This window comes from Chinchilla lanigera, unplaced genomic scaffold (assembly GCF_000276665.1).
Source record: "Chinchilla lanigera isolate Chin_1 unplaced genomic scaffold, ChiLan1.0 scaffold00021, whole genome shotgun sequence".
Lineage (NCBI taxonomy): Eukaryota > Metazoa > Chordata > Mammalia > Rodentia > Chinchillidae > Chinchilla > Chinchilla lanigera.
In genome coordinates, this window is record NW_004955422.1 from 22,857,408 (window position 1) to 22,884,488 (window position 27,081).

General features: G+C 39.7%; 1 protein-coding gene and 1 long non-coding RNA gene across 8 annotated transcripts in view; one reads left to right on the plus strand and one right to left on the minus strand.

The window, feature by feature from the left end:
- Positions 1 to 27,081, plus strand: part of Ercc6l2 (excision repair cross-complementation group 6-like 2) — a 137,332-nt gene that overhangs the window by 104,400 nt on the left and 5,851 nt on the right. For 3 of the 4 annotated variants that reach the window (XM_005384686.2, XM_013514250.1, XM_013514251.1), the window contains 2 exons: positions 13,518 to 13,699; positions 19,238 to 21,506. In XM_005384686.2, coding sequence (XP_005384743.2) covers positions 13,518 to 13,699; positions 19,238 to 20,219 — 1,164 coding nt within the window. In that variant the 3' untranslated portion in view covers positions 20,220 to 21,506. Of the gene's footprint in view, positions 1 to 13,517; positions 13,700 to 19,237; positions 21,507 to 27,081 lie in introns of those variants that run through there. The other variant, XM_013514252.1, reaches the window with a different exon arrangement.
- LOC106148494 overlaps positions 1 to 27,081 on the minus strand; it is a 110,858-nt gene that overhangs the window by 64,798 nt on the left and 18,979 nt on the right. The window contains exon 3 of one of the 4 annotated variants that reach the window (XR_001233997.1): positions 2,343 to 3,574. The exons of the other annotated variants lie outside the window; for them this stretch is intronic. This is a non-coding gene — a long non-coding RNA (uncharacterized LOC106148494). Of the gene's footprint in view, positions 1 to 2,342; positions 3,575 to 27,081 lie in introns of those variants that run through there. 4 annotated transcript variants of the gene reach the window in all.

Genomic DNA, 27,081 nt, shown 5'->3' on the forward strand with positions numbered 1-27,081 from the left:
AGCTGAGTAATATTCCATTATATAAAAGTACCACAATTTTCTTATCCAATCCTCGGTGGATGGACATTTGGGTTGCTTCCACATTTTAGCAGTTATAAATTGTGCTGCTATGAGCATAGGTGCACATATATCACTGTGATATGATGTTTTTAGATCTTCTGGGAAAATGCCCAGCACGGGGATAGCTGGGTTGAATGGGACCTCTAAACCTAGTTTTCGGAGGAATCTCCAAACTGATTTCCACAGTGGTTTCACCACACTGCCGTCTTTGGTCAGAGATATTTATGTCACTCACTGAGAGGTTTTGCGGCCTGTCATGTGAAGGTAGGTGGCAATAGTGAATTTGAGGTCTTGAAAACTTTCTAAAATAGTTATGAGAAGAAAACAAAATAAAGGAAGAAGGAAATGAATGAAGAACATGAGAGATCAGTCATAATGTTAGAAGATAACCTCTTATTCCTAAAGTCTCAAAAAAAAAAACCCCAGACCATCCACCTACAATGTAGTATCTTTCATCTGGAGGTGAAATCCAGAATCTTTCATTATTGAGAATTCTTCTAGGCACTTCATATATGTCACCCATGTTTCATTAAAGAACTTTACCTGCTTTTGAAAAGAGTGCATGTGATATGAATATGTGGACATATTTGTGTCAACAGCGAGATGCACATGTGCTTCCTCACTTTCCAGGAGCAACAGATGAATACTGTACAGGTATATGTATGTGAAGCCAACATATGAGTAACGGTGAACACTGCTTGCCAGTAATTCACCTTCTGAGGTATACTGTATAGGTGAGTCTGAGTTAGAGCCTTTAATGAGCTTGCAAAGTGATACGCATACTAACTGGAAACTTGCAGAAGAGAAGTAATGGGCACCATAGTACTAGATAAAATCTTACAATCTTTTAGAATTTTTCAATCTTTTTGATAAAATTTTTGATAAGCAGGATGGCAAAAACTAGGAACCTGCTTTTCATATTCATCCATATATTTTTAAAAGGCTAATATAGAGGATCTTTTTCCTGTTTTATTTTATTTCTTATAGATATATTTTTATGAGTTAATTCCTATTTCTAGAGTATTTTATAGATGTCCTAAACTAAAACTCATCTCTCCTAAAGTTAATTACTACTTACATTTTTGTTATTTTATAGCACAAACTATGTATGTAATGTGCACAATAAAAACATGCTTTGCCTTCGATTATACTTGTATATTGTACAACCATTTTTGAAAATAGCTTGTTTTAAAAGATGTGATGTCTGGAGAGAAAACCTATGTGCCTTAGGTTTACACTCAGGCCACAAAAAAGTGCTTTAAGCATTTAAAGGGACTGATAATACCTTTATTGGGGTTAATTTGTTCTTTTAATGTGTGGAAATATGTCACAAAACTTAACTATACCTGTTTGTGATGTGATGCCTCATTTTTTTCAATCAACTGCATGTATTCAACTTAAGTTTGCTTAAAGTTTTTCCAAAAGAAATGTACAAAGACAGTATTCAATTACGGATTAATCACTATGGCAACTGCGATGTGCTGACTGAGGGGGAGGATGTATTCTCCCCTCAGTTTCCTGCCAGCTGTCATAGTCAACCTCTGCTGCCTGAATCCAAGCCAAAATATAGACTGTGACCAACCCTAAGAAACTATATCTGTATTTTTATAAATTGGTACAAGTATCAGACTATAAAAGAAGACTTAATCCTCTGAATTGGATGACAGACACTTGGCACTCTTGCCAGTGTTTGACAGAGAAATAACGGGCCGCTTTGTAGTAAAACCTGGATTAATAGTAAACCCTTCTTTATGTTACTGCAATGTGGTGTAAATGAGAGAACTAAGCGAGCTGTCAGCCTGGGCTGGGAGACAGTGTTGGGGGAGTGACTTTTTTATAATCAGTGCAGGTTTAAGCACTATTCAGAATACTGTAAATGCAAAATGTTGTGTTAGCAAGAACTTTTCTTTCTTGTATTTGTATTAGATTGGCATTTTATAGATTACTTACAGCAAGGATTTCTATGAGCTGTAGTGGATTGGATTGCAGTATGTTTATACAGCTCTTGGAGTCAGCAAGGAGGGATGGACTGTTTATGATGAGCAGACTTTGGGGAGATAGAGCATTCCATTATCCTGTTTTTCAGGATAATGAATGGCATGAGTGTTTAAAGTAATTGTTCACAAATGACTGGTTTATGAAGTAGTATAAGTGAGGTTTATGGGTTTCAGCATGCAGCAGAAGTAACTCTTACTGGGTGGTATTTTTCTCAATCTTATCATTTGTCCTTCTTCAGCTAGATGTTAATTTTATGGTATTTATATCATAAAGTTATTATTTCAAGTAATTTTAATAGAGATTAAGATTTGTAAGATTGTTGTATGTGTATGCATGAAATTATGTGACTAGAATTCTCATGAAAAATGCTTTTGTTTCTGTTTCTAGAACTATGATTGATTATGCTTGGTGTTTGTTTCAGAAAGAGTATACAATTTGAGTGAAAAATACCTGTTACTAACAAGAGGTAGAAAAAGCTAGCATCACCCTGTAAACATGTATACCTGTCCCTCTCCAAGCTAAAGGCCGCAAGAAGCCATGGTGCCCTTCCTTACAGTGATGTTAGCAGGATTCAGAGACCAGAGAAGTAACTGATAACCTGATGTATAGAAAACACATTCAAGTCTTTGCAAAAAAAAAGTTGAAATTACTAAGTAGGTAATATGAATTTTTATTGTCACAGTCATAATTATTGCTTATCAACAGCAGTAGTGAGCAAAATTCTGTAAGTCTGTACCGTACCATTATTATTTTTACTGCTAATAGTAGAAGTAATAGACTACTTCAGTTAAAATGTGTCAAGTCCAGTCCTCTAATTTTATTATAGGATCTGCCTTAATCTGTAGCTAGTTTCCCATGGAGAATATTATTAAAAATGTATTTGAAAGAAATTATTATCTAATCTAACAACAGACTAGATTGACTAAAGTAATCTTTACTTTTTAGGAAGTGATATGATTCTTAACTCTCCTCCTAGCTCATTATTGTTCCAAATGCATAAAAGATAGATATGGCTTCTTTGAATAATTTCTCTGTTTAGAGTAGTTCAAAGATTCTAGATACCTTTAAAATGCTATTCCTTCAAAGAATGCTTTTTAGGTACTACTTTATAAACTGAGAGGTAGGAGCCCTTATGAAATTCTGAGTGACTTAAAGAGTGTTAAGCACTAACAGCCCTTTTCAGATTATATTATACCCCTCTCAAAGCCATGGTACTACTAATTAGGTATGGCTACTTGATGGAAGTATCTGTTGCCTTGCTGCTGAGAGGCAGCCTCTACACATGTGAATCCTGGGTTTCTGTAGGATGAATAAAGCAAAGTTATGAGATAGGAATCATCTTATTGTAGAACTGAAGGTTTTTTGAGACTATTTACCCCAAACATCCCATTTTACTCAATTTTTAGAATGAGAGGTGAAGTGATTACCTTAGGCCCCAGCAGTGGCAGTCAGCGTCTGTCTTTGCTGTCTTCCTAGTCTTACGTCCTCTGTCACTTTTTCCCTTGGCTCCTTTGGTCTGTGTTTGAAGATTTCAAACTTACTTTCCAAGTATGACAAATCAGTCTTTTACTTTTCAAAAATAACTAGTCTATAAGGAATTTCCTTTACCTTAGCAGTTAGATTAAATAAATAAATAAATAAATAGAATCAGATGGGTTGCATGCATCCTTCGTTTTAGAGAATATATTTTTCAGACAGTTAAGATCTATCTATCTGGATTTAAGAAATACAGTAAACTGAGCATTGTGACACATATCCCAGAACTCCGGAGGCTGAGTCATGAGGATCATCACAAGTTCAAGGCCAGCCTAGGCTACATAGTGAGTTCAAGGCCAGCCTCCACTACATAGTGAGGCCCTGTCTCAAAAACACCAAAACAAAGAAAGAGAGAGACAGACAGACAGACACAGAGAGAAAAAGAAAAAGGAAGGAAGAAAAGGAAGGAAGGATGGAAAGAAGGAAGGAAGGAAAGAAGAAAGAAAGAAAAAGAAAGGAAGAAAGAAAGAAAGAAAGAAAGAAAGAAAGAAAAGAAAGAAAAGAAAGAAAAAAGAAGCAAAGAAAAGAAAGAAATAGAGTGAAACTCTTGGCAGTATCTACTCTCTGGTTTTGGCATAGGCGTAATTCTTCATTTTTTTAAAACTTATTTTGGTGTTGAATCTTGGGTGTCAGTGTGGATTGGATTGGGAGATGTCTGAAAAGTTGGTAAAGCACACTTGCTGTTGTGTCTGTGAGGTGGCCTTCAGAGATGACCGACATGTGGGTCACTCAGCTGAGTGAGGAAGACCCATGAGGAACTGAATGGTACCTTCTGGTTGGTTGGGGCTCAAATGGAGCAGAAAGAGAAAAAATAGGAAACTCAACTTTTACATGTTCCACCCATTTTGAGCAAGTAAGGTTTTTTGCTACTATTATTGCAGATTCTAGATTCTTCAGACTTTGAATACAGACTTGAACCAGTAACTCTCCAAGGGCCTTCCCAGTCTTCAGCCTCAGTCAGCCCTGGGGCTGCAGTCATTGGTCCGTCTTGTTCTGGGGCTTCCAGCTTCTTGGACTGAGCAGCCACTGGTTTCTCTAGCTCTCTAGCACACAGACAGCCATGGGGACTATTAAGTCTCTGATTGTATAACACAGTCTAATAAATCCTCTTGTAATTATGTTCATTCTGTTCCTCTGGAGGATCCTGACTAGTATACTTACGCTTTGTCTCTACTTAAAATAACCTTCAGCTTTACATTAATAATCCCCCAAACCTCCAAACCTCTCTGCCTTTCAAGATCTACCTCAAACATGTCATCTCTTCTACAAAGATTGCCTTGAATCCTCCCTTGACTGGAAGTATGCTACCTTTCCTCATATTTTTCCTCCTTCATACACTAGTACTTTACATGTTTCCTTCTTGTTCTAAGTATGGCTTTTGACTTATTGTGATAGTTGTATAAATTTCTCTTCTAATAAACCCTAAGTTTTGAAGTAGTACGCTATGTCTCTGATTCTCCTTTGATAACTCAAAATAACATCTTATGTGTAACTGTAGTTAGTACTTTAAAAACAAATTTAGGTATTCAGTGTTTTCCAGGGTACAGGGTATCTAACCATCATGTTCTAAGAATTTTTAAGTGGTTTAAATTATCTTTTCTATGAACAGCATGCATAGTTGCCCTGGAAATGATGGATAGAGCTTAATTGATTTATTTAACCAGGGTAAGAAATTGTGAGCCAGGCATGGTGGTGCATGCCTGTAATCCCAGCACTCAGGAGGCTGAGGCAGGCAGATTGTTGCGAGTTCAAGACCAGTGTGGGCTACAAAGTGAGTTCAAGGCCAGCCTGAGCTGCATAGCAAGACCTTGTCTCAAAAGACAAAAAAAAAAAAAAAAAAAAAGAAAGAAAGAAATTGTGATATGATATGTATATTTTTGGTTTTCAGCCGCATTACCTGGCTTATAACTCCCTCTCCAAGGCAGGCAATAAAACTAGGGTTTCTTTTCCCCAGGGTGGGTCATAAGACCCTAATCATCTCTTCCCTACCCAACCCCCCATGCCTTTTGTCTTAGAGCTCACTATAAAGAAATTCTATGATCTGTTTTATCCAGTGTTGGCCATAAGACCCTCCTAACTCCGGAGAGGTCCTATCCCCCACCCTGGGCTGGGGGAATTGCTGCACAGACAGGGCTTGCTGTCCCCACAATTATCCCTATGCAGTGAAGTCTCCATAAAAGCCCATAGGGACAGTGCTCAGAGATCCTGTCAATAGGTGAACATGGAGAAGTTCCTAGAGAGTGGGTGTCTTTGTCACTTTCTTCCACACTGAGACACAATACTAATATCCATAACTTAAAGGAGGAAAGATTTATTTTGGCTCATGTTTTCAGTCCAAGGCGTGAGGCTGTTAGGGGGCTCCAAGGCAGAAATGGCGTGGTGGAGGGGTCTGGCTGAAGAAAGCTGCTCACGTCATGTCTACCAGGAAGCAGAAAGACAAAGGAGGAACTGGGGAGGGACATAGACCCTCCCAGGCCATGCCACGAGTGATCCGCCTCTTCCCATCAGACCCTACCTCCTAACAGCATGTTTAGTTCTGATCTCATCTGTGGTTGGACTCATAGATGAGTACAGCACCCCATAATCAATCACCTTCCAAAAGCTCCCGTTCGGAGCCTATGAGGCTTTAGTGGGACATTCCAGATCCAAACCACAGCAGTGGCATACTGAGTGGGGGCACTGCCCTGTGCATCTCTTCATCTGCATCCTATGTAATAGCCTGTGTAATAATCTAGTAAGCATAAGTTTTGTGAGCCACTCCAACAATTAACTGGACCTACAAAATGGGTCAAGGTAACCCTAATTATAGCCAGCTGGGTGGCTATGGGTAAAACAAACAGGGCTTGCAGTTGACATCTTCAGCAGGAGGAGTATCAGTCTTGGGACTTGAGCCCTTAAGCTGTGAAAGATGACACTCTTGGTAGACAGTACCAAAATTAAATTAGAAGACACTCAGCAAAATTGGTTGCTTGCATGTTGCGGGGAGAAATCCCCCACACATCTGGTGTCAGAAGTCTTCTGTGTTGATGGTGTGAGAGCAGAGAGAAAACAGATGCTTTATGTTTTCCTAAATGAAGCCATGTCCTTGGTTTTGTGTGGCTTTATTGGTCTTCAGCAGATTCACTGAGGCTGCACCTCTAAGCATGTCACCTACTGGCTGATTATCCACCATCAGTGGACCCAATCAAAGTTCTCTCTCAGTCTTCAGGGATCACTCTATTCCAGCCTCCTTGGTACCCATTCTGTATGCCAGGCACCATTGTGAGTGTGGCACGTGTCTCATTACTGCTTACCTCACTGAATTTGTTCTTCCCTCATGTATGTTACAAGCTCCTTAAGGATCAGGACCCTAGTGTACATTTCTGTAAGCACTCTCCTTAACAGCGGCAACACAAAGTGGAAGTTCATAAAGAGTTTTTCTAATTTTTGCATGAAAATTCTACACAAGACAGACCCCAAAACTGTTTTCACAGGTAACTCGTTTTCATCTCTTAGCTCCACAGCTTAAAATATGTGTACTGGCAGGTAACGTCATGTTTGACAATGTAAGTGCTGGTATTCTTGATCTTCATTCATAATTTGTCATCTGTTGGTCATAGTACTGGTACAGGACATCCACTCAAGAACGGAAGCATGGAGAATGGTATCAGAAAAATATCCCTACCCAGCCACTGTTATCTAGCAGAATAAATCTAAAGAGCTACTATGTGGCTTAATTTCCTGTCTCCAGAGTTTTTGTGAAATGGGTTGGGGATGTGACTCAGTGGTAGAGTGTTTGCCTGGCAGAGACAAGGCCCTGAGTTTGATCCTCATTGCTGCAAAAACAAAATAAAAGTCTGTGAAATGTTTCATTGTTTCCTTTCTATGGCACGTAAGTCCTATCTCAGTTTGACCCTGGCCAGCTTTTCTAGGTTCATTCCAAAACATTCATCGGGGTTATTGGTACTACTTATGTGCCCAGCACTATGCTAGGCACCAGGGTTACAAAGATGACCAAACTATTCCCAGGCAGCTTATTAGCTTATTCCTCCATGCTGTTGCTCCTTAGTTTCTTTTGCTTAAAATTCCTTTTCACCTGTGTCTGCCTATTAAATGTCTATCCCTTGTCATCTAGAACAGCTCTTCCCAAGCGGCAGTGGCAATTTCTTCCTCATCTTTATTTTTACTTGTCTGTATGCATAACTATTATAACATTTACAGTATTGTGTAGTACAGTACTGTAAGTATATCTACCAAAAAAAAATTAGCTGCAAGAAACAGAATAGCCATCTCTAAAAGTGGGTTGTGTAATAGGTCATTGAACTAATTAATGTAACAGCTAGTCTTCTAGGAGGCATTTTCAGGGTTAGTGCTATAGCCCAGTGATATCATAGATTCAGGCTTTTTTCATTTCCTGTCCCATTACCCTTTGCAATTTAAGTTTCAATCCTTAGGCTTTTTGCTTCTTATTGCCAAATAATTACTGCACCTCAAGAACTCTCCTCACACAAACATATTCAAAGACAGAAGGGTATGATTTGCCTCATATCTCTCCTTTTATCAAGGAGGAAACTTTCTGGAGAAACATAATTAGCTTGACTATATCCCTAGAACTGAGAGAGCAGTCCACCTTTCCGGATCACATTTCTAAGAGAATTCTAACTTTAGCCAGACAACAAAGAGGGAGGCAGTGCCTATTAGGGAGGCCACTAACAGTGGCTGCCATCATTTTTTGGCTAGACTGTGAATGTCTTTTGTATTAGACCATGAGCCTTAGTCTTTTTATCCTATAAAATAGTAGCTAGATATTCAATTAGAGCTTACTGATTTTAATTAAATTTCCAATGGCTACTGAGTAAAGCCTTCTCGAAGAGACTCTCTAAGTAAAGATATAGAGAATTACACTGATTTACTAGTATATGCATAAATTTTTTGTGGAAGGTTGGTATTGGACAGGATAAATGTCTAACTGAAATATGTGCCACTGTTGCAAGTTTTCTGATGAAGATAATAACCCCTTTAACAAAACTAGAATCAGCTTTTATAGCTTCTACAGCAAGCTTGTTGGTAAATTGGTGTTTTTTGTTTGGGGGGGTTGTTTTTGTTTTGTTTTGTTTTGTTTTGTTTTTTGAGACAGGGTCTCACTGTGCATTTCAGGCTGGTCTTAAACTCACTTTGTAGCCTAGGCTGGTCTCGAACTCTTAGCACTCCTCCTGCCTCAGCCTCCCGAGTGTTGGGATTACGGGTGTGTGCCACCATGCCTGGCTTTGATGCTTTATTTTAGAAGTGTCAGTAATCTTTTCCTAAGTTATTATAAAAATCAAATTTCAGTTAATCTATAAACATGAGTATTTAGCATTAAATCCTTCAAAATAGATTGGAGAGGCTTATCCTACTGCTTTGTTTAATATGGAAGGCTGTTCTGTTGCAGTTGAAATACTGAATGCTTTACAGAAAGAAATTTTTACCTTGGTCATTAAAAATTTTGGGTAAATATCTTCTAAAAATTAATTTTTCTTAGTTGTGTTATAATTGTGTAAGTTTGTATTCATACAACAAACATTTATTGAGAGCCTGTATGAGTCAGGACTAAGGGTTAAAAGCATGTGTGTGTGTGATTGCTCTTTGGATTAAAGTAGCATATGATCCAATTAAAGAGGTAATACCTGCACCATCAAAATAGTTTCATGCAATACAGGAAGTCCTACCAATTCAAAGAGATCCCCTTGATTTTGTTGTATTCCCTTGGTGGGTAAAGTCAGAAACTTTGGCCTATCTACAGCATTATTGGCTGCTTGGTTTAATATGATATATGTGACTACACAAAATCTGGAAGCATATTCCATTTATATAATAAAGTTATCATATGAAAAATTGAAATAATGCAAGAAAAAATATATAGGAAAACTCCCATGAAGCTCACCCTTCAAGCATGGGTGTGGCAAATGATGTTAGCAGAAGACAAGACTGAGGACATTTGGAGCCTGGAATGAATGTGATGATGTGTTTGGCAGCTACTGAGAAGATTGGCCTGACTAGGCACTTACATTGGGAACAGATCCTGAAGGGTCTTGCATATGGAGAACTGATCAGTACTGTTTAACTGCCCTGACGAGACTGAGATGTTAGAGTTTATACTCTAACAGGTAACTCCCAAGATGTGTCAAATGCCCAGCCACTCCATGGTGAAGAAAGCCAAGGGCCAGGGCTAGAGCAGGCAAATGCTATCATTATTTTAGACAGGAAGACTGCTGTTTTCACATTAGGAGAGAGCCTTTGCGAGTGCCTGGGCATAAACCCAGGGGAAGCTCAGACCGGTTTACATGGGTCATCTTGGTGAGATTTCCTCATGTAGAGGTATCCAGTGTCTGCTAAATGAAAGCATGCCAGTTTACTGTCTGCTAGTGGCTCCCACAGGATGGCCAAGGCTCTTTCAGGAGGTCTGCACAGCTATAACTATTTTCAAAACAATGCTAAATGTTCACTTGCTCACATTTATACTGAGAGTATAAGAGCAAGGGGGAGAACTGCTGGTGGCTTAGCATGAATCAAGCAGTGACCCCAATTATACTGCTACTATTGGATTCTTAATCACCGTAGTTGTAGGGGGAAAAACTAGTTTCTCTTACAGACATTCTTGGTGAAAATAAATAATATTATTAATTTTATCAAATAACCATTTAGTGTCTTTTTTATATTATGTATGATGAATTGAAAAGAATGCATAAAGCAGTTAGGCAGTTGTTTAACTACAAACTGAAATAACCACTTATTTATGGAACATCTGTGCATGAAAAAATAACTGACAAAACTGATTGTTATTCAGAGTTGGGTACTTCACACGCACTTTCTCAGAAATGAACCTAAGTGAGCATCTTGCTTCAAAGAAAACAATAAACAGTGCTTTGTTACCAGGGATAAAATTCAAGCTTTCAGATAAAAATTAAAATACTAAAAAGCTCATGCCTGTCGCCATGATTTCACATTACTTCAAGATTTTTCTGATAATAACCAAAATGATTCTTCAGCATTATATAATTGCATCAATATTTTGAAGATCTACATAGCTCTGTTAATCCATATTTTCTGGATAACCAGTGGATGTTAAAAGCCATGCATGGTGGGGGCTGGGGATTTCACTCAGTGGCACAGTGCCTGCTGGCAACCATGAGGTCCTGAGTTCGATTCCCAGTGCACACACACAAAAAGTAAACAAATAAAAGCCATGCGTGGCAAAGAAAAGAGTCACTTAAAGTAAAATATGCATCAAGGCAATTGAATTTTAACAATATAAAATTTTACTGATAGGTTTTATATTTTTCATGAAATTAGCCTTAATGGAGTTTTTGTATAGTATGAAAAAGAAATATCCATAATTATCTGAAAAAGCTATTAAAAATTATTTCCTTTTCTGACTCCATATTTCTCTGAAGCCAGTTTTCCTCATATACTTCAACCAGAACAACATGTCATCGCAGGTTAATGCTGAAACAGGTATGAGAATCTAGCTATCTTTTATTAAGCCAGATATTTAAGGCACTTGCAAAGATGTAAAACAGCCATGCTTGCAGTAATTTTTTAGTTATTTGCTGTGGAAAAATGTACTTAGTTTTTGTTTTAAGAAAGTCATTTATGGGCTAAGGTGTAGCTCAGTGGTAGAGTGCTTCCCTAGATACATGAGGCCCTGGATTCAGTTCCAAGTACCAAAGAAATTTATGTTAACATGTGGAGAAAGCTGTGCCCTTCTGAGAGAAAAATGATTTTCTTCTTTTATTATTATCTAAAAGCATCAAGTTTTTAAAATGAGTATTCAGCAAGTGTTAAAAGATCCATGTATCTGATAGCTATGGTTGCAAAGACTGAATTTTTCTGAAGAATTTATAGAAATGACTTAAGAAAGTTCATTTGTACAAAACATGAACTTTGTAATGCTGCCAGAATCAGAAAGACCTAGCATAATCATATGGATAATTGAAAATTACTATTGCCTGACATGATCTCTCCATGGCTACAGAAGTTGCAGTGTATAAGGAGGGAGGGCTCTTCGTTAGCCCAGCTCCTTCTCTTTGGGTTTATTCCCTTTGCCTCTATAAGCATCTCATCTCTCCTTATAATACTGAATAAGTATTTCTAGGGGATCATCCCAAATGATAAGCCTTTAGGAACTTTTAGCATTCATCTTATTTTGTGATATAAAAAATACATCAAATCTTTAGACTTACCTTTAGAAGTCAACATTTTCCTCTCTTTATTAATAATGTGTTAGGATATAATTTTTTAAAAAGTGTCTTTAATAAAAGAAAGTATTTCCAGTATTACTGGTGGAAGCAAAGCTCCTGCTTCAACTTGGCCACTTGGCATTCTGTGATTGTCCATAGGAGCCACAGTGGCCTTCAAAGATGTCAATTTATTTTCACTAGAAATGGTTTTTCTACTAAAGAATGTACTGCTTAAGAATGTATTGTTTAAGTCTTTCTCAGTAAAGTGAACCTGAACAAACTGCTTCTGTGTGTTGGAGATATTATACCATTAACTTCTTGTAGGGGTGATATTAATGAGAGGTCTGGTGTTAGTTTGCCATTTTCTTGTAGATATCTTCTTGTCTTTTCTCTCTAATAATTTTTAATATACTCCCTTTTTCATAATATAACAAAAAAGATTTGTCATTTTTACCAATAAGGATTCTCTATTTTCAGTTTGAATACCCATGCCTTCTTTAATTTCTCTTATCTTATTAGCATCATCTCTTCCATTTTCTCTGTTCTTTCCTTTAGAAATTTTTGGATGTCTTTTCTTAATTTCTCTATTTTTAAATACCTACAGTACCTTCTGAATAATTGTTCTGATTTATCAGCTATCATTTAGGGCTGTTTAGTTTACTTCTTAACTCATATTTTCTGCTTCTTTTTAAAATTTCAGAAGTACATTTCTTTTTTAAAATTTATATTTTGTTCTTTCTCAAATCTTACCTATACAATGTCTAGTTCTTGCTAGTGGATTCTATTTCTTTTTTATCTTTCCAGACCTGGTTAAGATTTTAAAATCTTTTCAGATTGCTTTATTATCTATAATTCCTCATATATGAATTCTTGTATTTATTACATCTGCTTACTTTCATGGTGGTGGGTTTTTCATATTCTTTATAATTTCATCTGAACTCTTTTTCCTTCATTGCAATCACAAGCATTCCCTGGGTTATGAAGGTCTACCTATAGTATGTTTTTGTATTCACCCCTCATTGAGATCTATGACTTTCTTCTTTTTTTATTTTAAATATAGTTTAAAATATTGTTTGTTGTTGTTAATTTGTATAAAGGAAAAAATACATGTAGTAGTTTTCTTTTTAGAATGGAACAGTGGCTTTGTACCTATTCATGTTTGTCAAGGAAATTGGAACCATGTAGTTAAAAATTATTTTTTTCTTGACCCACTATTAGTAGCAATTTATATTAAATAAACTATAAAATCAGTTTAATTCTAACTATAATTTACCAACCATAATTAACATCTTAAAAATCACTAAATATTCCTATAATCCAGAAAATATTGAACAGTACAACTTACGAAGTTTCTCACATAAAGATTTTCCTTTTTTATCTACTTACATAAAATTAAATAACTGAAAGACTGCCTAATAAATTTGCAGTTACTGAATTTTAAAATTTTAGAGAACCGTGGCATTTTATGCCATCATGTACAGAACCATTAATGTTTTTCTTACTTGGGATAGTAGGTGTTGGCATGTGTATCTTGACAATAGCAATATATTTTCCCTATTTTATCTTTTTAAAGGTCTAGACAGACATCTTCTAACAATTATTTCAATTGGAGAATGTGATCCACCTCATTTAGAGTGTATTGAGAAAAAACAAGACATTCTTTATGCTTAAACAAAACTGACTCTTCCTTTCAGACTTAGTTTTTGCTTCTTCTTCCCTTTTCAGCCGTCTGAAGAAAACGTGCATGCAGATACAGTGACACACAAAAAGACAAACCAGCCACCAAATGAAGAAGGCATCTCATTTCCCCTTTACATTTCACACCCTGTAAGCCAAAAGACAAAAAAAGTCTACCGTACAGACCAGACTACATTCATAATTGGAGAAACACCAAAAGGAATCCGCAGGTATGTCATCAGTAACAACACTAGACTTTAAGAATAATTATCAAAAGAAATATAACTCCTTAAGAAAATAACAGATTTTTCATTATAACCATACCTATAATCTGAATATTTCAGGATGGTCTGAATTTTCTCACTTTAAAAAAAAAATTCCAAATATTTTTCAAAAACTAATTCCTGAATTGATTTTTAAAACTGAAATCATCGTATAGCAGTATTTAAGTATACTCTGCTCATTCATTCATTGAATATTTATTGAGCACCTCGTATGTGTATGTGAGTGAAAATCTGAGTGTTAAATATTTAGCATAAGGGCCAGGGATATAGTTCAGTGGCACAGTGCCTGCCTGGCAGGCATGAGGTCATGAGTTCGATTCCTGGTACCAAAAAGAATATACAGCATAAAACACAGATGTAGAGCTTGTTCTTCATTAGTAGGGCAGGAGTTGCCATTGACCATAACTTTCTATATAGTAAAAGAAATATCCAAAAAAGTAACTGTAAAATGGGCAGACTGCCTTGGTAGAGAACAGCGAGATGGCAGGGGAGAGGGTGGGGCTTTCTGGTGAATAGTCAGGGAAGCCTTCTATACACACAGGACATGTAAGTTGAACCTGAAGGATAACCAGGCAGAGAACCAGAGTAAGAAGATCCCTGAGGAGGCACAAGGTGTGCTGTTTTGGGGGAACAAAGAGGAGGCTGTTAGACTCAGTGCACAGTAGACCACCCAGAGAGGGGCATGAGATAAAGACAACATGCCAAGGGTGGAGTGTGTTAAGCCTCAGAGACTGTAGAAAGAATCTGGATTGTGTTCCAAGTACAGTGGAAAGCTGGTGAAGAATGACATGACCTGACATGTGTTTAGAGGATCCTTCCAGCATCAGTGTGGAAGAGGGCAAGTGGACAAAGGGCAGATGATAAGGAGTCAGGTGATGGTGGTTTGCACTAGTGGAAGTTGCTATGAGATAGAGCCAAATGGTTTGGGAACAGAAGGGTCCAGCATAGATTTGTTGAATGAGGAAAACCAGGAGGGAGGTTTGGAGTGAAGAAAGTCAAGAGTTCTTTTTTGCTCATACTAACTTTGAGATTCTGTGGAATTATTACATAGTGGGTATGCCACTCCAGGACTGGGGATTAGAGATATAAACTTGGGAGCTGTCAGCAAGGAGGTTAAATGATTTTCAGAACCATGGCTCTGTGTCAGCAGCCTGAGCTCAGAGTACAGGAAGGAGGGAGGAACCCCTGGAGAAGCAGCCTCTTTTGTGGGGGCAAGTGCAGAATAGTCCTAGGATGGGGTCACAGCAGAAGGTCCTGCAGTCCGGGTGAGGGTTTCAAAGAGAAAGGGAACTTTATCAGGTTCTGCAGAATCAGATGAAGTGGAAAGAGGCCTGGTGTTGGCAGCAGAGAGCTCATTGCTGCCTTGGCACAAGCAGTCTGAGTGGACTAGTAGAGACACTGAGGCAGGAGCCAGCAGGGAATGGGGAAGCCCTGCAGTGGCTAATCCTGGGTGTGAGATGGAGCCATGTAGCTATAGAACATCGTGGGGTCCATGATGGATTTTTAAAAAAACTTGGGATGAACTTGGGAAGAGAATAAGTTCTGCTTTCAGTGTTGAAGAAAAAGACTCAGAGGGGAAAAACATCTAGAGAGAAATGATCCCAGAAAGAGTGATGTCCTACAGGCAGATGAGCACAGCATCCAGACCACCACCCAAGGACTGGCCTTTGAGAGGCATTCAAAGAGAAGAGGCCAAAATGGACAGATATAGTGACGTTTTTCTAGGTGAATCAAGAATTAAAGCCATCAGCTTGTGGGAGAAGTTATGACTTAAATTACTTGTCAAGTAGGAGAGCAAGCTTAGTGATACTAGACTTCCTTGGTGATGTTAAGTCAGACGGTAAAGCCTTCCGTTCAGTCTTGTGGATTTTATTCAGCAAGCTTCAGTTGTTCTGTCACAAGCTCAGGGTAGGGAGATGTTGGGTTTTATCAGGGCTTAGAATGGAGGGCGAGAGAAGCAGGGAAGCAGAGGTGCTTGTAGAGGAGTGATGACACAGACAAGCGCAAGCTGAGAGGGAGCAGGCAAGAGGGCCAGTAAATTGGAGGGCTTGATAACCAAGCAGTTGAGCTGGAGCTCAACTGTAGAAAGAATCTGGATTTCTGCCTTGGAAATGGCCAGCATGTTCTGGGATTTGGAGGTGACAGCGACAGATGGAATCTTTGAAGTAGGGAAAACACGTGGAATTGAGTCTGTGGAGATCAGATACAAAGTGGTGGACTGTTAGGTGAGACCTCTACCTGGATAGGGATGTTGTCCAGAATGATGATGAAAGATGGAGTAGGAGTCAGATTGAGCCAGGGTCTGGAGTGCTCTGTCACTAGCACAGAGCAAAGACCAAGAGAAGCAGGAAAAAGGTCCCGTGGTCCTGATACCTTCTGGGGACAGTGGGGAAATGATGCTGGCTCTGTGGGTCATAATACTCCCTTGTGGGGGCTGGCAATGCCAAGCTATATGGTCCCTCCAGTCACCAGGGTGGTGGCATGGCTCTGAGCTGTCCCTGCCTTCTGGGAGAGGGGAGTATACACATACACACACAAGACAAACAGACACACACACCGCAGATTTGCAGTAGTGGATTTTGCAGAGTGTGCCTTTTCACTGGGGGCAGTTACTTTGCTAGGAGCCTGACCATACGTATTTTACCACTCATTGAAGAGCTTGTGTGTCTTTATTGCCTCTAGCAGTGTGTTTATAAAATAAAAAAGATAAGAATTAGTTCTTGTTTCCCTTCCTCCTGGTTGGCCAGAGTGAAGGCTGTGGACTTCGCTGTGACCACACTACTGTCTCGATACAGAGCTCAGCCCCACCATCCCTCAGAAAGCTGATGTGGAGAGAAAGTGGTTGCAGCTGTGTGCCACCCTGGCTCCTCAAGAAAAGGGGATTTCAAGTTATATCATTTGTATATCACTGCTTTTGAAAGCCCTGTGTACCTATCGTTGGTTTGGTTTCCTTTCCTTCCCCTCTTTCCCTAAGTAGCTTACGGGAGTCTACTGTAGATTCCTGTTTTCCTCACAAAGTGGCTAGCTTCTGCTTCTGGTTATAGTGTACCTTGCAGTTTCTTGCATTCTTAGAGAAAACTCCTTTGAAATTCCAGAAGGAGGAAAGCGAGTTAGAAGGCAAAACTAAAATGAATGTTAATCATAAGCCACCCTACAAGGGGCAGCAATGTGGCATAATTTACTTGCAGGCTACACACATTCACTGGGTTTGCAGCAACTCTCCCCAGAGGTGACAGGCTCCAGGGTCATGGGCAAGTCATGGTGTCAGCACAGCGGAGGTGAAGTTATTTTGGCAGCTGCCGAGACACCACCAGGTCTTGAATAAATAAAAGACATCAGTTTGTAACCCTGCCAATCACTAAATCTTTACAACTATAAATATTTATTAGAAGGCAATGAAATGGATTTGAAGATGATTAATAAACAGAATAATGCCTTATTACTTCATTTGAAGTAAAAACTGGAACCTGCTAAGAACATGCTTGCTTTCCAACAAGCATGCTGCCATTTCCAAGGCAGAAATCTGGGAGCTTGTATTTGTGTTACTGAGTATTCTGTTGGAGATGAGTGTGACTGCTGACCAGGACTCATGCAGAGTTTGGGTTTGGAGCATTGATCAAGGTACTGGTGAGCAGCAGGAGCTGTTGTGCTCATCCGGAGCCAGCAAAGACAGAAGAGCACAACATTACCAACTGCCACAAACATCAGAGGGAACACAGGCTTGATATGATTGCAGTAAAAATAAATCATTATTTCCTCTTTTGTGTGTAGGATAAAATTTAACCTTTTCAGCTGGGCACACAGACCACTTAGGGTGGTCAGCCTGTCCATTGGCAGGTTCCCCTACCCTCTATACCCGGGTCCCCTCCAAACTGGGCCTGTGCACATGTCCCCTCTCCCTGGAAGATGTTCTCGCCACATTTACGTGGCTGATTTGAGGTATAGTGGGGAATCCCTCCCTACCCACTTTGTTCACCAGTGAGTGGTCACTGGCTTGGGTGTCCTGTGAGCTTCACTTGGGCCCTGTACTTATAATCTCTATCACAAGACTCATCACCACTCTATTCTAGTAAGATCTTATGTATTTGCTTCCTTTAACTAGACTAGAAACTCCTTGAAGATAGGGAACTAGGTCTTGGTTACTGTTCTATACTTACTACCATAGTACCTACCACATAACAAGGTTTGAGGAATGTTTGCTTAATGAATATAGCTTTGAGACTTATAATCATGTTCTACCGTACCATCTATGGTTTTAGAAGTATCTACCAACATTAAACTTCCCTGGCACAAACTCCACCTCAGGAAATCAATGCTGTCTGTCTTAGTCTGCTTGGGCTGCCGTAAAAAACACTACAGCCTGAGGGCTTGAACCACAGAAGTTTATCTCTCACTGTTCTGGAGTCTGGGAAGTGCAAGATGGAGGTGCTAGCTAATGTACTTTTTGGCTTGCAGATGACCCATCTTCTCACTGTGTCCTCAGTATAGCAGAGAGGAAGAGAGAGTAAAGGAAGCAGAGGTGAAGAAGAGAAAGATTAAAAAACAAGATAGTATCTCATTACTTTATGTGCCATGAAGACTGGAACATTTTAAAAACACCCTGCGCTAACTCCCTAGCCTTTCTTCCTGTTGGATTGGGGCCCAACCCTTATGACTTCATTTACCCTTACTCCCCTTAAAGCCTTGTCTCCAAATACTGTCACTTTGGGTACTTCAGCATGATTGGGGGGGGGGGCGGCACAACTCAGTTTGTAGCACCTTTTCCTGTGTATGGAAAGGAGCATAGTCCATTGTCCAAGATACCCTAAATAAATTTTCTGCCTCCATCTTAACAGGATCGCAGGAAGCCCATTTCCTCATCGATGAATATAACAGCTTTTATTAATATCTTATACTAAGAATGCAGCTTACTTCTTCAAATAATGTCTCATTTCTAAGGTCAGCTGTCTGTACTAAAGTTGGACCAAGTGAGGAAAAAAGAATCTAAGTTTATCAGTTTAAAACTTTCCTTTAGGGTCATCAAAAAATCTTGTGAAATTTTTGTTGTATTTGTGGAAGGAAAAAGAAAGAAAAAACATCTATTTTCACAACTCTTCTTTGACTCTCATTTTATGGGACTTGAAAGCAATGTAGATTTTCAAATACAGATTATATAAATTATGATTGTCATGTCAGTCATATGATGGATCACTGGAGGACTAACATGCTGGGATCCTATAATTCCCAGGAAATGCCTAATAGGATAAATCAGAATAACTTAAAAAGCTAGTGATTTCATGAGCTACAAATTTTTTTTAGTAACTTCAGGAAAGGGGGGCCGATATTCTCTAGGATAAAATGCATTTTCATTATGCAATTAAGCAGTCGTGCTTAAGGAACAAACTTACTTAGTTTTGCTTCTGCTTTTCCTGTCATTGATAATGAGTTCCTCAAAGATAAAAGGTAGTAAAAATAACCACTGGTTTTATTCATTTTTCTCTTTAGAAAACAATTTGAAGAAATTGCCTCTTACTTTAACTCCTCTTCTGTAAAGGAATTTGCTAAGCGCATAACTAATGCTACATCAGAAGAACGACAGAAAATGCTGAAAGACTTTTATGCTTCTCAGTATCCAGAGATAAAAGAATTTTTTGTGGATACAACTTCGGAATTAATTAAATCTACCCATAAAGAAGAAGGGAGAGTCAAGAAGAAATCTGAAGAAAGAGAACCTCTGGTAAAAGAAAAGCTGTCAAATTCTAAAACTTTGTCATTTAATGGTCCTACCAATAAATTTTCCCAGACTTATAGCCCAAAAATAAATAAAGGAAAATCAGTTAGGTTTCAAGATTGTGATTCCTGTAGAGATAAAACATTTTCTAATGATGCAGAAGGTAAGGAGTCGCCAACTGGCTCCACTCAGGAGACTGACAGTGGGAAAAACAGCCACACATCCAGAGGCACTGCAGCCTCTCACTTGCCGCACAGGAAGTCTGAGGCCCAGGAGAGCACGTTAGAGAATACCCTGGAAGACCAGCAGGGCTTCACAAGAATGGGCATTGCAAGAAATGGACACCTTTTCAGATTAGAAAACAGAAAGATAGAAAATCCAGTATCAGAAAACACTTGTGTGGAAGGTTTACTTGGAGACACTTCTATTCTCGATGACCTCTTTAAAAGTCAAGGGAACAGTCCCACACGACTGCCAAAGAAAGTTCTTTCAGGGTCTGTGGAGAAAGCAAAGCAAAGACCAAAAGATTTCTGGGACATTTTGAATGAGCAGAATGACGACAGTCTCAATAAACTCACTGACTTGGCAGTGATAGAGACGCTGTGTGAAAAAGCACCCCTTGCTGCAGCCTCCAAAAGGAAAGCAGTGCTAGAGCCGTCTCTCTGGAAACCAAATGAGAAGTTCTTGTGGAAGACATTTAACCCAGGAGACACGGATGAAAATGCAACCATGCACAGGAGTGACGCAGACATGTAAATGGATTCGTACACCAGTGAAGCACTGCCTCAGTACACACAGCACTGTATTCCACACTAATTATATTATCTTGAACATCACTATCGATATATATTTTCATTAAATTTTTGTGTTAGGATTTTTTTCAGTCTAAAATATATCATGAATATCATGAATTTGTTTTCCTTAATATCTGATTTGATCCCTTAAAAATATGACTGTGTTACAGTATAAACCTTTGTTATGAAATTTAAAACATTCTAGATTTGTAATCAAGAGACCTGGGGCCCCTCTCCTATTGACTAATTGTGTGACCTTAGAGAAGTCCTCTGCCCTCATGTGCACCCATTTCCTAACATGAAAAGTACATGGTTGAACCAAATCAGCATGAGGATCTTTCCAGTTTAAAAACCTTGGTTCCTTCTCCCAAATTGCATTTAATCATAGGCCAAATCAGGTGTATACTGACATGTTGATAAGCGTTTGGAAAATCATTGTTTTTCTCTTCCCTTGATATCATGTTCTATTATTATTGTTATTTTAGATGGAATTTGTAACTAGTACTATATACATGGTATTGTGTTAAGATGGTAATGTATAGCAGCTCCAAGTCAAAAGTTAATGTATAACTATGTGAGACATGATGTAAAGTAATAGAATTATTACCATTAGCCACAGATTCCAGTGCCTCAACTTTTTTTATACAACTGTCATTTAATCAATGCAAGTAAAGCTTTATATAGTACTTCTATATTTCTTAAGTAGGAAGAAATGAGTAAATATTTTATTTAATTTGAAACTAATATTTTGTTGAATTAATTTATTTTGAAACAGTTTCTTAGGCTATGTTCTGTGTGAGGAACCCTAACTGTACAGGCGAAATCCAGCTACTAATAAAAGCAAGGAGATAGATCTGTAAAGAACTGTGTACATAAGGCGGTGTCATCATGCCTGGCACAGCAAAGGCAGGGACCTGGGGCTGGTACCGATCCACATTCAGACGCACTCCTGCAATTTTCCCTCAGTGAAGTTCACAGGGCTATGGCAGGAGGAAGTGATCATTGAAAATGGTTGTGGAGGCAGGTTGTGATCAGAGGTCACTATTAGGAAAGGACTTGGAACTATCTAGGATTTAAAGCTATCACTCAGAAGTGAAACACATACACACACACACACACACACACACACAACCAAAGAGTCTTTTTTCAAGAGCTGAAATGTTTTATCCCAAGAGAACTGTGAAATATATTTTATATCCTGATGTGTTTATGCATATATGTGATGAAATAAAAGGTTTTTGAAATAGTATTTACCCTTAAAACATGCAATATATATTGATATTTTTCTTTTGTAAGAGAGAGTGTGTGTGTGTGTACCCACACACAATAATGCTTTCGTAACCCACCGAATTGATTTCATGGCCCATTAAGCAGAGAACACAGTTTAAAGAACACTGCTTCAGCTAGTAGTCACTGTTTGCTACTGACTTAGGTTCAGACTTATCAGATACATTTCACCATCAAGGGGCTTTCTATAAAGTGAATGTACTATAAAGGCTATTGTTGACTAGATGTGAAGATACTGTCAGCTTATTGTGTGGTGAGCCATTGGAGGAGCCCACCCTTTACCACATGGGACTTTGGGAGACACATAAGACTCAAACTGTAGCATTCTGCCCTGGCCCCCAAAGATTCACATCCACCTCACAGTGAAAAATACATTTAGTTCACCCTCAGGAGTTCCAAACAACTGTTTCAGCATTGCTGAAAAATGCAGATCCAGCCTGAGATGCCAGGCAAATCAGCTGTGATTACTCTGTAAGAGCCAAAATATTCTCTTTCCCAGATACAGTGGCAGGCGAGGCACAGAGTAAACACTTCATCTCAGTTTATGTACTTGACCGTGTAGTTCAGACATTTTAATAAAGTACATCTTTCATAAAATACCTTTTAAATTTTTTGCTTGAACATGACCTTGAAATCACAAAATGATAGTCATACAAATATTACTCTTCAGATATAAAGAAATACAGGGGCTGGGGATTTAGCTCAGCGGCAAAGCGCCTGCCTGGCAAGCGCAAGGTCGTGAGTTCGGTTCCCGGTGCCGGAGAAAAACCAAAAAAACAAAAACAAAAACAAAAACAGATATAAAGAAATACTATTAAAGAGACTTTCTTCAGTGATATTCAAAATGGGAGCAAAGCTGCAGACATGGAGCTTACAAATTAGTATTCTCAATAATTGTTAGTGAGACCATTACCATTGTTACTGCATAGGGATTGTCTGCCATGCACAGTTCAGGGCCTGGGTATGAAAAGTCTGTGTTTCAAGAAGGAAGCTGTCACAGTTGACTCCCTACAGTGGAGTGGTGGGAAGGACTGATTTGATCACTGGCGAATCTGGGAGCAAACACTGAGTTAGCTTCTTGCTACTATAACAAATACCTGAGATAACTTAGAGAAAAAGGTTGTTTTGGCTCAAGGTTTTAGAGGTTCCAGTTGATAATTGGTTGGCCCCATTGCTTTTAGTGCTGTGGCTGTGAAGTACCTAGTACATGCCAGGGGAAAAGCACTTACCCTCACAAAATGGTCAGGAAGCAAGAAAAGAGAATGGAAAAGAGGCTAGGGTCCCACAGGCCCCTTCAAGGCCACACCTGCCATTGTTTAAAGGCCTTGCAGTGGGCCCCGTTTAAAGGCTCCACCACGTCTCAGTAGCACTGCCCTGGGGAAACAGCACTTTACCACATACCCTTTGGGGGACACATACGATCCAAATTCACATTCTTCCCTGGCCCCAAAGGCTCACATCCGTCTCACAGTGCAAAATGCATTTATATAGTCCATCCTCAGGAGGGTCAAACTTAACTGTTTAAGCATTGCTCAAAAGTCCAAGTCCAAAGTCTTTGAGATGCAAAGATAACTCAACTGTGATAGCTTGTAAGAGTCAACAAGTTCTATGCTTCCCAGATGTAATAGTGGGACAGGCACAGTCCTATTCCAAAAGGGAGGATTCAGGGCATAGAAGGGACGGATCAGACCAAGGAAAAACCAGAACACAGCAGGGTAAATACTAAATCTTTTCTTTCCATGTCCAGCTCCCAAAACATAGTATAATGGTATGTGCACTCCACAGGGCTTGAGAAACCCTGCCCACTGCCTTTGTTGAATATAGCCCACATGGCCAGTGATGTGCTGGCTTTGCAACACTGCCTGCAGCTTCCTTCAGCAGTGCTCCATGTTGCTGCCAACTGCACTGCAGCTTTGCCTGCACTCATAAATCTCCACATACTGCCTTGTCAGGGGATCCTTACAGAATGTCATGCACTGCCTAGCCACCCTCTCCTGCTTTCCTTAAAAATCTTGTGAAAGGTCCAAAACTGCATAACTCTTCCATTCTGCATGTCTGCAAAAGCAGCACCACATGGATGACACGTGGTCTGCCCCCAGCAGAGGCTATACCTGGGCCTGCTTGAACCCTGGCTACATGAACGTAGTAAAATGAGTCCTTTGGCATTTCTGGGCATGCAGGACAACACCCTAGGGCCCTTTTTTCAATGAAGTCTTTGAAACAAATTCATACCTGTACATCCTTGAGCCTATGATGAATGGGGTGGCCTCTCAGATTTTCTGAGATGCCCTCAAGTATCTTTCCTCTTGTCCTGGAGCAAAGCACTTGGCTTCATCTAATGGTGCCAATCTCCACTGTCCACAGTTTTTCTCACCAGTGTGCAAATTCTTCAAATCATTCTGCTGTGCCCCTTTCTGCTCTCAGTTCTCACTATAAATTTGGGTGAAGGCAGTAATACCAATGCTGAAGCTTGAACATTTTCTGCCTTAAAATTTACTCCACAATAGAAGTTAGTCTACCACCTTTAAGTTAGTCATCAACCTCTCACACAGTCTCAAGGTGTGGATAAAGTGCATTCAGATTCTTTGCTGCAGTGTAACAAGGATAAACTTTAGTCCAGTGCCCAGAACAGTCCTCATTTCAGTCTGAAGCCTCATCAGCATAACCTTTTCTGTCCACATTCTCAGTGTTATGTTCTCTTACCCCTCATCAGAACTGCGCACTAATCCACCTTTCTAGGGTTTCTTTAGCCTACTTCTCCAAACTCCAAACCCCATAAACCACTTCCAAAGGCTTTTCCACATTGCCAGGCACAGTCATAGCAGTGACTCATTTCTCAGTACCAGTTTTCTGTTAGTAGTCAGCTTTCCCTTACTATAACACATACCCAAGGTAAACAGCTTATAAAGAGAAATGGTTTAGTTTTGCTCAAAGTTTTAGAAGTTCTAGCCTGTGGCCCACTGGCCGCATTGCTTTTGTCCTGGTGCTAATAGCACATCATGGTAGGAGCACATACAGAGCAAAACTACTCTTACTGTGGCTAGAAAGTACAAAGAGAAAGAAGGAATTGCCCCACCATCCCTTTGAAGGGCACACCTTAATACCTGAAGACCTCCCACTATGCCCCACTGTATACCAACAGCACTTCCCTGGGAACAAGCCTTTACCATATAGACCTTTGGGGAACTCATAAGATCCAAACTAGTGCAGTGGTGGTGAACCTTTTAGAGCTTTCAATGATAACAAACAGCGAGCTATGGCATGTGTGCCATAGGTTTGCCACCACTGCTGTAATGGATGCTATGAAGTTTAAGCAGTAAGGATCTTTCCTACGCACACCACACTGGTGATGTGTCACCAAGTTCTGCCAACTAAATGGGTAGTCTCAAGAAAATCTTAGCTTTTCCAGCCTCCATTTTCCCTTTAAGTTAGAAATCAATTGAATTGTTCATGTTCAAGTTTTTGTTTTTGTTTTTGTTTTTTTTAAGTAAATTATCTCCATCTTAAAAGCCAGTTATTAAAATAGAGGTCTGTTGGTTGAAGCAGCACTGCTGTGGCTTTACAGTGCACAGGGATAAGAAAGCCACAGGGATAAGATCATTGCTAAGAAACCTTTCAACTCCAAGCTTCCGTGATCCTGTTTGCTGCCATCTATTTGACTTCATTTTAAAGGAGTGATCGGGTTTTTGGCTGCCAGCACTCACTGCACAGCTATTCACAGTGGAAACTGCCACAAATACCAAGAGACTGCACTTGAATTCCTGGGGTTCCCTTAAGACCCTAAAACACTTCTTCAAGGAAATTAGCGGCATTTGCAAGGGGTACAGCTGTCCCAGAGTATCAAGGCAAAGTCACCTTTGCAGAGGTGTGTTGGTGTAAACTCTTTATCAGTTCACAGAGCATGAGAAAGCCACAGCAATAAACAGCTGTTCTTTAAAGTTCAGCAAGTAGTTTTTAAATTCTGGTTATCCTTTCTCTTTGCTGTTAAATAGCCCTCCTTTATGAAATGATTATAGTATATCATAGTTTTTAGGCTCTTCATTGTCCTAACTTGATATAAAAATTCATAATCATAGGTCAATCCCAAAAGTTTTATTTGACAGTTTCTGATTTACAAAATCCCCCAAAATAGGGATCACCACTTGCCTTAAAAATCAATTTTTTACATGCAAAGAAATAGATGTCTATAAGTTATGGCGTCCCAGATCCAGTTAACAGTGGATCTAGGACTCACCAAGGAAGTCATTGAACCTGTAAGATCCAATGAGATGCATCTGCCCTTAAAGAGCCTAGAGTGCGGGTCACTTTTTCAGCTCCTCACATACTTCTTTAATCATCTAAGGGGACTTTACTCCAGGTTTCATCCCCACCTGCTTGTACATCCTCCACCCAGTGCTTCTGGGAGGCCTTACAAGGCGGCCACAAGACACCCTCTTAGATGACAACACTGTGTGCTGGCACCTGTCTGTCTGGTCCACATGGTGTTTGTCGCAGGTAGCAAGAACATCTCACATTTTCTTTGTTAAAGAGCCACCCCAGGTGCGCTGTCTTGCCTCGTAAAGTCTTATAGGAGTTTATGTATGAAAACCACCCTTTTGTCATTTATCCTTCCCAAGAGAGAGAGGCAGGCTCACCCTTCCTTCCACAGCTCCAGGCTGGGTTGCTCTTTCCCCAAGGGTGGCAGTGGTGAGTCACTTCACATGCAGAAGCTTTTAAATGCAGATACCCAGGTTCTCCTCAGGAGACTCTGGCTCAGAGGCCCAAGGCTTGGCCCAGGCACACTTTATTGTTTCACAATCATTCTCATGTGCCATGCTTCGCCATACTGGGCAAGTCTCACCTACCTGATCTTTGGTTCCCTGGGAGCCACTTGTTCCAAAGAGCATGCCAATGAGCACCCCATCCTGCCTCTTGGACTGTAATAAAATTTGTTTAATTTAACCCATGGATATATTCTACTTACCAGTGGCTTGGTTGGTTGTTTCCACATTTGAGATACTGGGGATTGAACCCAAAGCTTTTGCAATGCATCCCCAGCCCCTCTTTTATGTTTTGTTTTGAGACAGCCTCTGGCTGTCACCACCTTGCCCTGGCCAGGCTTGAATTTATCTGCCACAGCCTCCCAGCGTGCTGGGATTATAGGGATGCACTACCGTACCCAGCTCTGTCTCCTTGAATATACTACTTCTTTCCTGTGCTTCTGGCCTGCCTTGTATCTCTCTGTTAGTCCCTTCCTGATCTCCTCAGTGAGCTCACTCTTCACTATCTTATCTTAATGCCTGAACCTTTAGAACAGTTTGAATCATTCTGTTTCCTAAATTTCCTAGAGAAATCTCCAGTATCTAGTAGAATTATTTGTTGCAAAAGGCACAAACTGACTGAAGCAGAAAGGAGAGTTATTGGTATAAGGCTGGTTTCAGGTGAGGGTTGGTGCAGAAGCTCAGTGAACACCACCCAGACCCAGAGTCTCCAGCTCACTCACTCAGTTCCGCTGTCCTGAAAAAGCTGGCTTCACGTCTTTATGGAGAAACACCCAA